The sequence below is a fragment of the Hibiscus syriacus genome, unplaced genomic scaffold (assembly GCF_006381635.1).
Source record: "Hibiscus syriacus cultivar Baekdansim isolate YM2019G1 unplaced genomic scaffold, ASM638163v2 tig00116951_pilon, whole genome shotgun sequence".
Lineage (NCBI taxonomy): Eukaryota > Viridiplantae > Streptophyta > Magnoliopsida > Malvales > Malvaceae > Hibiscus > Hibiscus syriacus.
This window is the reverse complement of record NW_024063482.1, coordinates 5,064,826-5,080,961: the sequence shown is the minus strand read 5'-3', so window position 1 is coordinate 5,080,961 and position 16,136 is coordinate 5,064,826. Positions and strand designations below refer to the sequence as shown.

At 35.6% G+C, this 16,136-nt stretch overlaps 1 protein-coding gene, 1 long non-coding RNA gene and 1 pseudogene across 2 annotated transcripts; 1 reads left to right on the top strand and 2 right to left on the bottom strand.

The window, feature by feature from the left end:
- Positions 1-58: 58 nt before the first annotated feature.
- LOC120189053 (cellulose synthase A catalytic subunit 4 [UDP-forming]-like) lies at positions 59-6,363 on the bottom strand. Its single transcript, XM_039192389.1, has 12 exons — positions 6,359-6,363; positions 5,577-5,680; positions 5,382-5,485; positions 5,221-5,287; positions 4,967-5,117; positions 3,376-3,988; positions 2,907-3,044; positions 2,640-2,765; positions 2,227-2,439; positions 1,628-2,146; positions 1,166-1,516; positions 59-796 (listed from the first exon to the last, which is right to left on the bottom strand). The coding sequence occupies exons 1-12, from the start codon at positions 6,361-6,363 to the stop codon at positions 215-217; spliced, it is 2,973 nt and encodes a 990-aa protein (XP_039048320.1). The 3' UTR covers positions 59-214.
- Positions 6,364-7,986: 1,623 nt separating this feature from the next.
- Positions 7,987-8,848, bottom strand: LOC120188880. The gene is made up of 3 exons (XR_005522452.1): positions 8,810-8,848; positions 8,660-8,710; positions 7,987-8,102 (listed from the first exon to the last, which is right to left on the bottom strand). It is a non-coding gene; the product is annotated as an uncharacterized LOC120188880 (long non-coding RNA).
- Positions 8,849-13,843: 4,995 nt separating this feature from the next.
- Positions 13,844-15,801, top strand: LOC120189052 (annotated as a pseudogene).
- The last annotated feature ends 335 nt before the right edge of the window (positions 15,802-16,136 follow it).

Here is a 16,136-nt window from a genome sequence, read left to right as displayed (position 1 = left end):
TTATTATTTAAAAATCATTTGAACCGGACTAAACCAATAATGACATTTTTTTCTTGTATTACCAACAAAATCATTCATTGGAGACTTTATATAAACAACATAGATCCCTTTAGGAAACATCTCAGAAGATATGCAGAATCACAGCAAATCAATAGTGGCATACAGGGCAAAATAGGAACATAATAATAGTAAGAAGAAAAATTATTAACACGGTTCAGCACTCCACGCCACATTGTTTAAGGACCGGACCGGTTTGTTTGGGCAAGAAAGGATCGATCCGTACCCAAACCAGTGAGAAAATGGATGCCAACAGTACGGACCAGAGCACAACAATGGTGGGCGTCCTGTTTTGTCTTCCCATCAAACCTTTGAGGAAAGGGTAAAGATGAAGAATGACCCAGAAAGCGAAGAACAATTTGCCGAACAACGGACCCCATGAACCGTAGCCATTGTTGATTGCATCTGAAACTCCGGCGACGACACCGACCATGTTCATTATTATCAGGGTTGTGGGAGGGATTAAGAGAGTGGTCCATTTGAAGAGATAAAGCTCGCCGAATTCTGTATCCTCTGCTGCTTTGGCTGTTACAGTGAAGTTCGTGTCGACCCCGGCGAGGACTTTGAGGAGGCCTTGGAACACGGCGAAAAGATGGGCGGAGACACCTCCGATGACCCAGAATTGTTCGTTTCGCCACCAGTCTTGGATGCTAACTCCGCTCCATCGAAGTTCGAGGACTCCCGTGGCTATGATGGAAAGGAAAAGTGCCAAGAACCATATACTTGTAAGGTTGCTTAGCTGCCAAGAAACCACAAATTGTCATCACCTTGCAGAATATAAGTTTAGGAAGAAAGAAAAGTTATGTAAACTTTTGGGACAGGATCGGGTGAATGCTTTCAGGGTCGGAGTCAAAGATTAAATTATTAAATAAAACTCAGAATACAGCTGCCAAGAAACCACAAATTGTCATCACCTTGCAGAATATAAGTTTAGGAAGAAAGAAAAGTTATGTAAACTTTTGGGACAGGATCGGGTGAATGCTTTCAGGGTCGGAGTCAAAGATTAAATTATTAAATAAAACTCAGACAATACATGTTTGGTTACATTAATATAAAAAACGGATCGATCGATCGAAGGGGACGAGTGAAAAACCGCATAAATACTTACAGTGGGGATGATGAATTTGCCAGTGAGGAGACAAACGGCTGGAATGGTACAGTAGGCAAGTAAAGGGATTGAAGTGAAAGGATAAACAATGGTGTTGATATAAGCAAGCCTCTCGAGCCATTTCAGTTTTCCTCCATAACCGTACCAAAGTGGGCAGTGACGACTAAGGAAAATTTCTACGGAACCAAGCGCCCATCTCAAAACTTGGTGCAACCGATCCGAGAGATTGATTGGAGCCGACCCTTTAAATGCCGGTCGTTTCGGTACACAATAAACCGATTTCCACCCTCTACAGTGCATCTTGAAACCTGTTAAAATATCTTCCGTCACCGATCCATAAATCCATCCGATCTGCAAAATACAGGTCGCTAATACGTAACTTGACTCCCAAACAAAAAAGAAAACATAATGTCAATTCAACAATTTCGATACCAAATCGTTAAAATGTGTAACGATTCTCACCTCTTTGCCCCACTCAGTTTTTTCTTCATAGCCACAGCTAATTACATGAATGGCTTCTTTAATAAGTGATGGGCTATTAGTTCCTTCAGGAAGGCCACCATTTTCCATCAATGTTGAAGCAATGAAAACCGGTGATTGTCCAAATCGTTTCTCAAAATTCTTCTGTGACATTAATGACGATTTCTCCAATTCTTCGTATCCTTCAAGCCCTTCTTCAATTTCTTCGAGATCAAAGACCGGGGAAGACCCTTTTTTCACGTAGTGTTTCCCCATCATTTTCTTCTTCTTTTTGGAGAATAAAAGACCTCCGAGTAAGCCCTTTTTCTCTCCTTTCTTCTTTGATTTCTTCCTTGAACCTCCGCAACAACAGCAACACCATGAAGGCCAGCAGTCGCAGGTCATCTTCGGTCTCTTCTCGGAGACTGGCGGATCGTAGCCGTACAATGCCTGCCTGTTGAAAACACACCCTGTGCCTACATATACAGGGCCTTGAAGTCCATCTAATCCCAACATGTTGATCTATAAACCGAAAATGGAGTTTTAGACATGAAATTTTCAAAATCAAAATAAAAGAATTGTGAGTGGAAAGTAAGCCTTACATCAAAGAAGACAACGTTTCGATTGGCATATCGATCGTGGCGATCAATACCATCGAATCTTTGTGGAAACTGAACGTAACAAAGTTTCTTTCCAAACTGAGGATCCATTAAAAAGCACATAGCTTCCCTTAAGGCCTTGCTGTTGTTGATGTAATGATCACAATCCAGATTCAATATGAAGGGTGCATTAGTAAGCACCGCAGAAACTCGAACCTGGTAATGGCATCCATCACCCAAACAAAGATCAGAAATGAATACGATAAAACAACAATAGTTTGGTTTGATTTTGAAATAAAAATAAAATTCATAGGAAGTAGTTTGATTTTTCAAAAACCGAACAAAAATAAAGAAGAATGTCATAAATAACTGAACCAGCAGAACAAAGAACATTAGACAATAAGATCAATAATCACCAGAGCATTCTCAGCACCAGCTTTCTTGTGGTGCTGATAACCAGGACGTTTCTCACGAGAAACATAAACAAGCCGAGGTAGCTCTTTGCCATCGACATCGAGTGCACCAGCACTTCCTAGGAAGACCTGAGAAAACAAAGAAATACATTATTGATATTGAAGACTCTTGCGATTTAGGAAAGAATTAAGCCAAAATATAGTATAACAATCTGTCATTTATTATACGGTGACCGTATCCGTATCAACATATCGTAATCTTTAAATTACCTGAATCATTCCAGGATGATCACGTGTGTTATTTCCGGGCCATGGGGTTCCATCTTGCATCACCCATCCTTCTTCTGGTTTCTTCTGAGCATTTGCTACCAATGCATTGATCCTTACTTTATATTCTTCATATTCCCTCTGCAATAACATAAGATATATACATTAAACCCTTGTTAACTAGGAAAATGAGTTTGAGTTCAAACACGAATGATTAAATTTAAAGTTGAGCATGAGAATCAAGCTCAAATCTTACTAGGAAAACGAGTCTAATCAAGGAAATTTAACAGTTTCATCTTTATCTTGAACTAACCTCAAGTTTTAAAATTAAAACTTGATCCAACTAATTTTCGCTAGATAAATGAGCCTAATCAAACAAGTATCGAACTCAAACAGAATGTCGACTTGAAACTTAAGCTCGAATTTGAGTTCGACTCGATCACAGTCAAGCACAGTGAGTTTAGCAACTTACTTTCATGGCTCTCCGTTCTTTAACAAAACTAGGATGAACCTTATCTTTCAAATAATCAATCTTCTCATTGAAATAAAACTCCGGCGCTCTCGGCTCAACATTGTGTTTCTTACAAAATGGAACCCATCTCCTCGCGAACTCAGCCGTTTCAGACAAGGAATCGAAAGTAAGCATAGAAGCGCCATCATCGGACACATAACAACTAACTTTCTCGACCGGATAATCAGCGGCCAAGATCGATAGAACCGTGTTGGCCGTTATGATGGGCGGTTCCTTGAGAGGATCGACGGTACTGACGAACACATCGACGGCGCCTAGTTGATTCGGCTCGCCCTCACGCTCGAACCTCAAAGAGAGGCGGTCGAGGTAAGTTTCGCGCCTAATGGGGAACCATTTCGGGAACTGATCGAGGATCCAAGAGAAGGCGAACCAAACTTCGCAGATAACGGAGATCAGCCATAAAGGGAAAGCGTCGTATGCCGGCGTTAGAATACGAAACCGGAGGAAAAATGCGAGGACGATGAAGCGGAGGACGATGACGATCCGATAAGGGCTTATCAAGCTCGATGAAATTGGGACTTTCCGCCATAAAGGTTGTCGAGCTTCAGCCAAGCTGCAAAAGAATCTCAACTGTCACATTTCAGTTTTTTAAAAATCAAAAGGCTTAATTATATAAAACTCCCTCAAACTATTGCCTCAATTTTAAATTAGTCACTAAAAATAAAAAAATTATAATTAAATCTTTCAAATATTAATACTGTATCAATTAAGTTGTTCTGTTAAACTGAAAATTAATTATTAATTCAGATTTAATATTAAATATATCTAAAATAAATAAACTAAATTATAAATACATATATATTTACTAAACAAATAATTTGAACTTGATGTTTTATAAATACATGTATGTCTGCTAAACAGATTATTTGTGTGATTAGAAATTTTTAGTTATTAGGTTGACGAAATGATTTAATTAATATATTGAGATTAATATTTTATGTATTATCATAATTATTTTTTTCAATGGTTATAAAAAAATTATAATTTATTTTAATTTCAACTATCTATTTGAATTCTTCTAATGATCATATTATCATATAAGACTAATAGATTTTATACAATTATAGATGGTCATGGGTCAAGTCAAACCGAAGTTTTTAGTCTACTTGAATATCTACCTCAAGTATAACGTTCTTTCACTTGTCACTCAACTTGACCTAAGAATTAGAGAAGTTCGCTCAACCTAGAATTCAATCTGACTTTTAAGATAAAATTTTACACTCAACTCGACATAATTCTTTTTTTATTAGATAAAATAGGAATTTAATAGAAATATATTTAAAGATCAATTATCTGTAAATATATATATATATATATATATATATATATATATATATGATTATTATAGCAATTATATGTAAATATATAAAGATCAATTATACTATTTGGATCAAATAGTTACGAGTGTAGTTTGATTTAATCCTTTAAATATATTTGCAATATTTATCTTAATATTATAAAAGTTAGAAATTATATACATTATAAAATATTAAAATGGATATATATATATATATAAAAGGTGAAAACTTACAGGTAATCATCTTCTTCAGGAAGATCATTTCCGCCAATATCGTTGCTAATCAAACCTCGTTTTTCTTGCTTCACTTTCCATTTCTCAACTCTTTCTTTCCATTCTGCGCTTCCGTACATGTCTTTCTCGCCTTCTAAATCCTTCCCAGCAACTGCTCACCATTCATAACCCACAATTTAATAATATAAATTAAATACTCATATTCAAGTTATTCGAATCGAAGCCGAAGCTCGAGTCGAGTACTCAACACTTACTGCTTTCTGCAACTGAGAAAGCTTGACCATTGTGCTGCCATTGTTGATTATTATAGTCCCCATTTTCCTGCAAAATCAGCCATATATTTTAACCTACCTGATCATCAGATTACAGTTACAATTATGGTTCAAGACAAAACTAAAGGCTTCGTTTTATATACATGTTGTCCGTCCGACTCATCCTTGCGGTTCTTCATCTGAAATTCATCGTCAAAATCATCTTGGCCTGAGTCGTCTTCCTCGTCTCCTGGGATTCTCGGACTACCTGCGGAACAACCATAGACAAAACAATATCACATACATATACATATTTTCTACTGTTTTTCTCCTTAAAATTTTATAAATAAATGACTGGCCTTTGAGACGCTTATAGCGAGTGTTGCACTGAGGGCAGCACTGGTTGCCTTCACTCCTTTCGTATTCATAACAAGGACGGCAAAATGAGAGTCTCTGTACCAAACTGTGAGTTGGGAAGTCGTACGTTAGAGTCCAATAGACGTTAAGCCATAGCAGTTGGTGCTTTTTTTTTTTTTTTTTGAATATCTCGCTTCGACTCAAAGATTTTAGGTTTGAGTATTATGATTCGTAGTTTTACGTGTATACTATGGGTTCTCTATTTAAATTTATTATAATTTAAGTTTTAGATATATATATATATTCGTTGTATTTGTAATTCCATTTGTGTTGTATTGATTATTCTTTATAAAAATGTATTATATGTAATTGTAACCTTAATCCAATCTGGTCTTAGTTTTAAGGAGGATTAATTATTACATTAATAGAATGTATAAATAATGAGTATTTATATGATGCATTGATAATGAGTATTTATATGGATGCATTGATTAAAATCATTTGAATAGTTAAATAATTTGATTAAAAATTGATAATTAAATTAAATTTTTTCTTAATTAAGTGACCACGTATATAGTTTACATGAATAAAAATGACATGAGATGTTTAATAAGAGATATTTGTAAATAGATTACATTTATAATTAATTTTGAGCATATTTAACCGATTACATTAACATTTGTAATAAAAAACCATTTATATTATATTTATATTGGCATAATTAATTTAAAATATATATAATACAACAATAAAATCACGAGCGAAAATGGATGTAATATCAGACCCCATGAGTTCCCAGTTCCTTCCCTTTTAATCCTATCGTAGAAATATACGAATATTGTCTTTTAAGAGAATAGTTTTAATATATATATATTTATGAACATTAATTATGAATTTATTTTATTACAGCTAGGCATGTAAATGAATTAAACGTTCAACGAGCCGTTCATGAACCGTGCGGCGGAAAGTTCGTTTATTTATTAAATGAACGAACATGAACAAGTTTTTGCATTCGTTTAATTAAATGAACGAACACGAACAAAGGGCTCGTTTGTTCATTTACGTTCGTGAACGTTCGTTTATGTTCGTTCATTTATATTCATTTATGTTCGAACGGAGGGCAAGTTGACTATGTTACGAAGATTATTGAAGTTGTTTGGATTTCAAGAAGATTGTTTTGTTGAACAAATTAACTTTAAGATTTTATTATGTTCATATATCTTATTTATAATTTCTGTATATTTTTGTCGTATTCAAATAAATTAACTCTAAAGTTGCAGGTTATATTAATGAGTTTTAAGTTGTTATTCTTGTTGTTTACTTTTTTTTACATTCATTTGTTGTGTTCAAATAAGTTTATTTTTTGTGTTTGTGTTGTTCGTTTATTGTGTTCGTTTATGTTCATTTATTATGTTCGTTCGTTTGTGTTCTTTTATGTTCGTTTATCATTTAAATGAACAAACATGAACAAGCTATATTCCTTAATGAACGAACATGAACAAAAAAACTTTTTTATGATTTCTGTATATTTTTGTCGTATTCAAATAAATTAACTCTAAAGTTGCAGGTTATATTAATGAGTTTTAAGTTGTTATTCTTGTTGTTTACTTTTTTTTACATTCATTTGTTGTGTTCGAATAAGTTTATTTTTTGTGTTTGTGTTGTTCGTTATTGTGTTCGTTTATGTTCATTTATTATGTTCGTTCGTTTGTGTTCTTTTATGTTCGTTTATCATTTAAATGAACAAACATGAACAAGCTATATTCCTTAATGAACGAACATGAACAAAAAAACTTTTGCTCGTTTATGTTCGTGTTCGTTTATTTATTAAATGAACGAACATGAATATATCTCCGTTCGTGTGCGTTCCGTTCATTTATAGGACTAATTACAGCATAGTATATAAGTTTGATTGATCTCCTGTCGGTTTTCTCACAAAGACAGCTAGTTATCCAGTCATTATTAAAGCAATATCATTAGGTGAACAATCCCACTCTTTTTTTCTTATCAAAGATGCAAATTTATTTCTGAAAAAACAACAACAACAAACGAAAATATGGATCCAATAACAGGAACCCATAATGAAACCCCAACTGAAAAAGAAAAGGAAACAAAACTGAAATTGAATTCGGAGACATCGGTAAAACTATTATTATATCATGTACATTAAACGTTTATTTGAATTTTAATGACGAAATGAATTATCTGTAACAATATTTTAACTGACTAAATTGTAACTTTTAGAGAGAGAAAATGACTCATTTGTAACCGAACTAATAATTAAGTGACTTGGGATGTGTTTAAATAGCCTGTTTAAATTGCATTTTGGGAAGTTTGGGTTATGCTTTTTTTACGGCGATGTCAAACATTTAAATTTCTTATAACCGTATTATCTCACCATGAGAAGAAATTTTACATGACAATTACTTACTAGTTGAACGTTTCATGTCCCTGCAAAACGTACTGCCGCATCTGCACTGGAATTGCTTAACAGGATGATCAAGATCATCAAAGTCAAGGCCATAATCCTGCTCACAGAATATAAAGCCGCTTAATACAGCAAAAAATAAATATAAACAGATAAGTTCATACTCGGTTTTCATCTCAAACCACACATGAAGATATAATTGCTCCCGATCACGTATACCCAAACAGGGTATACAAATAGCAGAAGTTTCATGTCCCTGCAAAACGTACTGCCGCATCTGCACTGGAATGCTTAACAGGATGATCAAGATCATCAAAGTCAAGGCCATAATCCTGCTCACAGAATATAAAGCCGCTTAATACAGCAAAAAATAAATATAAACAGATAAGTTCATACTCGGTTTTCATCTCAAACCACACATGAAGATATAATTGCTCCCGATCACGTATACCCAAACAGGGTATACAAAAATAGCATCACTCAATGTCAGAGGATGCTCATACAAGCACACTAGGTGTATGTGTGTGTATCATGCATTGATTTATAAAATATACATTATTAACTTTGTCATGACTGTTTAAAGAATATCTGAAAGTAGTCTCGCAAGAAAAATGTTCTAGTACATCTCTTCACATTCTTGATGAGACGTCAACTCACCCAAGTCGGCTCTTCAAGTGCATCTACTTCTCGCGTTGTGAAGAAGGCTAGCTGTACATGATCAATGCTCTATTAGACTTGTTATTGCACAGAATTGAAGCCAGCAGAACGATTAGGACTATGAAGGTGGAAGAAATCAGTATGCCGTACATGATAGTAGTGAAGATCTGGAGACTCGATTTCAACAGGAATCTCAATCAAGTTTGCATCAAAGCATCTAGCAAAATTTTGGATTATTCTCCTTCCAAGCATTTTGTAAGAACCGTCTCTTGTGTGTTTTGTTTCGTGCATGTTTGTTCTCTCTAACGTAGTTTTGCATGTGTTTTTTCTCCGCCTTGTGTCTGATGTTTGTAGCTCCTCTTTATAAAAGAACAGACAAAATGTAACACCCCAATTTAAGGGCTAAATTTAAGAAATTATAAAGTGGTGAATTTAATTTGTATTTTTGGAAGAAAGTGTGGATTAAATTGTAAAATTTTAAAGTTTGCAGACCTTTTTAAGAAGTATAGGAAATTTAGTGGCTAAACCCATAATTTAGCCATTTTCCTTTATGAGATAATTTATAACCCTCTCTCGTGCTGAAGAATTTATTTTTCCAGTTTTTCTCTTCCGTTGACCCAACTTTCAACTCCGATCTACTCGTCGTCCGACCTCCGATCGACGAGCCGAAACCACCATCGTGTTCGTTGTCAACCAAGGAACAAAACCCCTCAAACCTTTCATCGTGAATCGTCACCGTTCGTCGTTAATTTCAGTCGGAAGTACCGTCAGTAATAACTTAATTTTAGTTGGTTTTTCATCGATTCACGACGATCGGGTCATCCGTTTACGACACCTCCTGCACCATCGTGTTCCTTGCATCGTTCCGAGTCTGCCGGTGTCATCCTTGGTCTCCGTCGACGGCGGCGCGTGAGGAGGTGAAGCGGTCAAAGTTTCTGATTCGTTGAAATCGAGCTCTCCGCCATTCAAAATTGTGAACCGAGCTTTGTAAGTATCTAGAAATCGCTTAAAATAATTTTTAGGAATTTTTCCGGGAATTTAGCACTGTTCACACGACGCCACTGAGCGTGGGGAAGAAAAAAATGGCCGGTTTGACCGGTTTAGCTCTTGTTTTGACCGGTTTGACCGGTCATAACCCGACCCGACCCGTTGACCGTTGACCGCCATTGACCACTGTTGGCCAAAACTTTGACAGGCTTTGACCGGGTATTAAACGACCTTTGACTTTGACCGAGTATACATATCCTGACATTTTTCGACGTTCCAAATCCGATTCCGCAGTTCGTTTTTTGAAATTCGGACCCGAAGGCCTCGATATTTGGTAGTCAAACCCGTTGACTTTGATTTTGACCAAAAATTCCAAATTTCCGAAAAGATATATTTTATGCTTTCGACGTCCTGAATCCGAATCCGAAGTCTGTTTTGCCAAATTCAAACTCGGTAAGCTATTTTTCATTGATTTATCACCCGATTCGATCCGTTTATCGCAATTAAGCTCTGTTTCTGATATAATTTATGTTGATATGTATCTGAGGAATTATTGGAAGTTGAATTCAAGATCAAAGGCGTTCGAATGGAATTTTTTATGGTCGATCAGTATTGCACGGAAATTGAGGTAATACTTTACTATCTCTTTATGCTTTATGGAACATGTGAATATTGATAAATGCATGATTAAGATAATGTTGGTCTCATTTGTGTAGTTAATTAGTTTCTACACTCGATCTGAATACGGTAAAAGGGTTCAGTAATTGATTATGGTTTAGATGATTTTTATAAGAAATTGAGGGATTGTTAGAATTAAATTACAAGTTTTGTGCTTAGTGATAAAGAAATCAACATGGATTTGTAACTTATAGTTTATTTCATCAAAGGTTAAATATTAAAGGTACTTGGATGGGAAATTATGATAATACTCCGGTAGGGTAAAATTATGAAAATACCCTTAAGTTGTAAGATGTCAATAATTGTCCCTGGAAGTTGATTAATAACTCTGAAGGGATATATTGATATGATAAAACTACAGATGTGCTTAAGAAATGCTAGATTTTGCTTACGAAATACGGATAACCGGTTTTTAAACCCTAGATGGTTGCAAGATATTAGAATTTTATTAAGGAATCATTTCAAGATAAGAGAATGTTCGGGAAAGCAATTGATCATAAGATCTCTAAATTATAATTATATTTTCGTTAAGAGCTAATATTGAAATTATCTGGTTAAGAAATTACGAAAATGCCCTTAAGAGGTAAAATAGTCTGAGTTAACCCTGAATGAGAAAGTACTTTGAGGATTTGTACTTAACTCAATTAAGTACGAATTTAATTGTTAAAATACTGTCTTTGTACAGAAAAATTCATGATATTTCGTTTGTAAAATCTGAGAAGGCACTTGACCCGAAAATATTCGAGTAATGAGTAAATATCTAAAGAATAATTTATCGGGGGTATTCTACTGTCAGAATTGTTCGAAAGGACTGAAGTAAATGATAAGATTAAATTAAATAATAAGACCAAATAGAAGGAAAAGATTGAAATACCATAGATATGTAAAATGACCAAAATACCCCTGTAATGGAAATGACTCAAGAATATCACTAAGCTCAGGAATGATTGGATATCCTCGAACTCTGAAATGAATGAAATAAAACTGAACACCAAAATAACCTTATGGTCTAAATTAAGTAAATGCCTTGGATTAATTAAAGAATCCAAGAAAGCATAGGTATTGGACTACCTTTAAAGGTAATGGAAAATAATTTAAGTGAGTAGATCAACCTTAAAGCTATGTCAATACCTGAATGGCATAGATATTACTGCAACATGTGTTCGTCTTCTCAAGTTTGGCTCGATGATAAATTTTGGAAGTATTCAGCTCAGCTTAACTCTAGATCGCATTCAGTACTAAGAATTGGATGTTTGTTTCGACAAATCAACCACGAAAACCAAATTGAGTGGAACTGAAGTACAACATGTATCTGAAATTCAGGAACATTTGAATTACTCTAAAAAAATCCTGAAGTAACTGGAATAGACTTGAATGTTAAATAAATTAAGTAACCTCAATGAATGAGAATTAAATAAGTGATTTGGATGAATCTGGAAATGTTAATGAACATACATGATGTAACGTTCTATGGATCATGAATTACAAATCAAGCACGTCAGCATTTCATGATATAGTGAAAGCGTGAACATGAAATAAAGACATTGAAAGATTTATTTAGCGATGATTCCGAAGATTATATATGGACTAGAAATTATGGTATTAAAGAGTAAATATCTTGGAAGAACAATGAATTGACCAATCGATAAGCATTAGTTCTAGGAACTATCCATCTAAGAATTGTTCGATAATCAGATCAAACGACATATTTTGTATAAAGATTTCTGAACACTTTCCTGATGCAGATGAATCATATCGGAATTCTAAAGTATCAACCTTAAATGTCGAATTAGATTGGTTAGCAATCGATTCCCTTCAATAGGACCTCATTTTTAGAATCTGATCAAATTACATCAGTTTCATGTTATTCATTCTGATAACTACTAAGTGTCTCTGAGAAATACTTGGATATCCTAGTGTGTTCCACATGTACCACATGACGATTTTATATGTTTTTTTTAAATGAGTTTCACCGAAACTATTGATTTACTGGTTTATGAACCATGACAACATGTTATATGTTTTCCGATTACTGGTTTTATCGAAAAATATGAATTATTCTTGATTTATGACATCATGGAATCTACTGGTTTTATGAACTATGCTTACTTGAAATATGTTATCGGGTTTCTTATTTTTATTGGAAAATATGATCTTGATAAATCACATACTGAATATTTTTATGAGACAATACCCGATGTTCTGAATATAGTTTATTTTGATATCTGATTTACCACATATTTTGATATGGTTTCTGGTTACAGTATTTTTGTACATGATTTCTAAATATGGATTAATTACCGTTACAGTTTCCCCAGGTCCCTTTGTTGTGTGCAAGGGTAAGCCTTACAGTTTCCCCAGGTCCTTTTACTGTGTGCAAGGGTAAGCCTTACAGTTCCCCCATGTCCCTTTGCTGTGTGCAAGGGTAAACCTTACAATTCCCCCATGTCCCTTTGCTGTGTGCAAGGGTAAGCCTTACAATTCCCCCAAGTCCCTTTGCTGTGTACAAGGGTAAACCTTACAGTTCCCCCCAGGTTCCTTTGCTGTGTGCAAGGGTAAGCCTTACAGTTTCCCCAGACTCTTACTATGTGCAAGTATAAGACCTTATCATTTTTGTATGCTCCTCTGCTTTGTGCACAGGGTAAATATGTTTTAAACTGCTACTGTTTTAAAAGATATATATCTTTTCACTAGTTTTACGGGAACACACTAGATAACCTATTCTGATCTCCTGAACTCAGTCATCCAAAATATTTCTCTGAACTGAAAGCTCATTGTCCGTTACCACCTGAAATATCAGTAGGATCTCTGCTCATCATAAAAATCTGTAAATGTTCGGAAACAATAAGGAAATATATATTTATCTGTATCTGCACGTTCTTCAGCATCATCTGGTAGTTCTGTATTACTGAGCTTTCCAAAGCTAACTCTATTACTTACATTTTCAGGTTAAAAAGAATTGTACCAGTGCATCTATCGACTTCAGTAAGGGAGTTCTTCCGGCGTTGTTGCAGAGTATGGTACATGTGATTAGGGGGCATATAATTGTATTTTGATTTATATACGAGTGTGAAAATCTGTTTTATTTTTAAATAGTGACAACTGATTTTATAAGTTACACGTTTCAATAAAAAAATTTAAATTTTCTGCTATTTTTACAGTGGGTTGCTCCGGTGGCCCTAGTCACTCCGGTGGCCCTAATGTGACTTCCCGGATCGGGTTACCCGCATCGGTATGGGGTTACACAAAAAACATGAACACGACGCATGTTCGGATTCTAACTGATATATTTTATTTTCCAAAACAATGTAAATAATAAAAAAGTTAATTGCATGCGTCCCTGCGTATTATAAAAATAAAGGGACCCCTGAAATTCTTTCCATAGACTTTTGGATTTATCAAAATAATGCCAACGGGTTTGGATATCAGCAGCAAATTAGCATCTGAATTCCCAGTTTTGCAGAGCTTGTTCAGATCAAGAGAGAAATGTTCGGGTGCGAATGTTTTTACAGGAAGAAAATGGATCCATTGCCGCCTTCAGAGCCCGAAACCTTCTCTCTTCCAGCACCTCGTCCTCAATGGCCTCCAGATACTTGCAGTTCTCATTTCCAAAGCAATTTCTGCATTTTGAATTCTGGGTTTCCCTCTCATTGGTTATTTCGTTCATGGGTTTTCTTCCTTTTGGTTGATTGCATCATATATATATATATATATATACACTAATCATTTTCTGATCGACGGGTGATTCATGATCAAGTCTATATCGAATTATATGTATAAATTACGAGATATAGCATCCGACACGAATATGAAAACCTACTCGAAAAAATGTTCAAATCTATATTACTTGTACTCGGATGTGAGTGTTGGACAAAATACTTAAAAAAGCATTATTTTGTAAATGTTTTTATTGACTGCCTCCATTTTCAGGTGAAGGATTTGCTTTTGGAATAATAAATCTAGGAGAACTCGAAGTCATTAAAATCTCGAGATCGAAGATCATCTGGAGAAGTAACTTGGAGGACACAAAAAAAGGTGTCTCGTTTTATAAACCTGTTGGAATACCTGATGGATTTTATTGCCTTGGTCACTATTGTAAATCTAATGACCAGCTTTTAAAAAGTTTTGTCCTTGTTGCTTGAGAAACGCCTTCTGAATTGAACGCTGACGATTTCTCGACCCGTGCTACCTCACCGGCCCTTAGAGTTCCTCTTGATTATACGCTAGTGTGGAAATCAAATGATAGTAGTGAGAGAAGTCTTGAAGGTTGCGGTTTCTTCTGGTTGCCGCAATCTCTTGAGGGCTATAACTCTGTTGGTCATTTGGTCACGAATTCTTCTAAAAAACCGAAACTAAACAAAGTGAGATGTGTTCGAGCTGATCTGACGGATAGATGTGAAAATTATCAAGTTATGCATTTGGAATTTTCATTTAGAGTTTGGAGCATGAGACCGTCTCATCGAGGGATGCAGGGGAAGGATGTTTCCGTAGGGACTTTTTCTTGCGATTCGATGCCGGCACGAGAATCGTCTATTTCATGCTTGAAGAATTTAGATCATTCACTCCATGGAATGCCAAACTAGGATCAAATTCATGCACTGATAAACCACTATGGACCTACGGTTTTCTTTCATCCCGATGAGATTTACTTACAGTCTTCTGTTTCGTGGTTTTTCAAAAATGGAGCATTTTCAGAAAAGGAGACTCAACAGGTGAACCAATCAATGTCGATGGCTCGAATCTACCTCGTGGTGGCTGCAACGATGGGCAATTTTGGATCGATTTGCCGAGTGGTGATAGGAGAAAAACTATCAAGCTAGGAAATTTGGCAAGTGCTAAAATTTATGTACATGTGAAGCCAGCACTTGGTGGGACTTTCACTGATATTGCAATGTGGATTTTCTGCCCCTTCAACGGATCAGCGACTCTTAAAATCGGCGTCGTGAACATCGCACTTAACACGATCGGACAGCATGTAAGTGATTGGGAGCATGTTACGCTCTGTATATGCAACTTCGTGGAGAGCTCTGGAGCATATACTTCTCTCAGCACGGTTGTGGTACATGGGTGAATGCATATGATTTGGAGTACATACAAGGAAATAAAGCGATCGTCTACTCGTCGAAAAAACGGACACGCGAGCTTTCCTCTCCCGGGGACTTACATTCAAGGTTCTGCAACACTAGGAATCGGGATTCAAAACGATTGCGCTAGTGGTAACTTGTACGTAGATTCAAGTACTCAATATGAACTTGTATGTAGCAGAGCCTGGTTGGTTGCATTTTATGCGAAAATGGGGTCCAAGGATAGTCTATGATTCGAGAATTGAATTGGATAAAATTGTTCATGTATTACCGGTGATGCTTCAATCTTCGGTAAAGAACATTTACGATAAGCTTCCGGTTGAACTTTCTGGAGAGGATGGCCCTACTGGTCCTAAGGAGAAGAATAATTGGGTTGGTGATGAAAGAGGCTAGTTTTTTTTGGTTAGCCTCTGATCTCAGTGGCTTCGGGTTGCTGCTCATCTTCTCCCTAGGAAGTATGAACACGAATACGAATATGGACGAATAATACAGGTGCGACATTCGGACATTACATCGATAGACATGTCCGACCTCCGTAGACTGTTGTCTTTGTGTTCATGGTAAGACAAATACAAGTTGTACCAGGTATAATGATGTGTATGACTATCATCTTTGTTGTTTCGACTTGTCATTTCTCTTAAAATGTTTGTATTTAATATTAAATACGCATTCAAACAAGTAAACGAGAATAGGTCCTCTAAATATAGGTTTAATACAAAAATAAATAC

What these genes read in the sequence shown, in the direction of transcription:
- LOC120189053 (XM_039192389.1), bottom strand. An exon ending in ATGAGTCGGACGGACAACAT is followed by an intron (nt 5,288 to 5,381) that starts GTATATAAAACG and finishes CTGATTTTGCAG; the next exon opens with GAAAATGGGGACTATAATAA. An exon ending in AAACTGAGTGGGGCAAAGAG is followed by an intron (nt 1,517 to 1,627) that starts GTGAGAATCGTT and finishes TGTATTTTGCAG; the next exon opens with ATCGGATGGATTTATGGATC.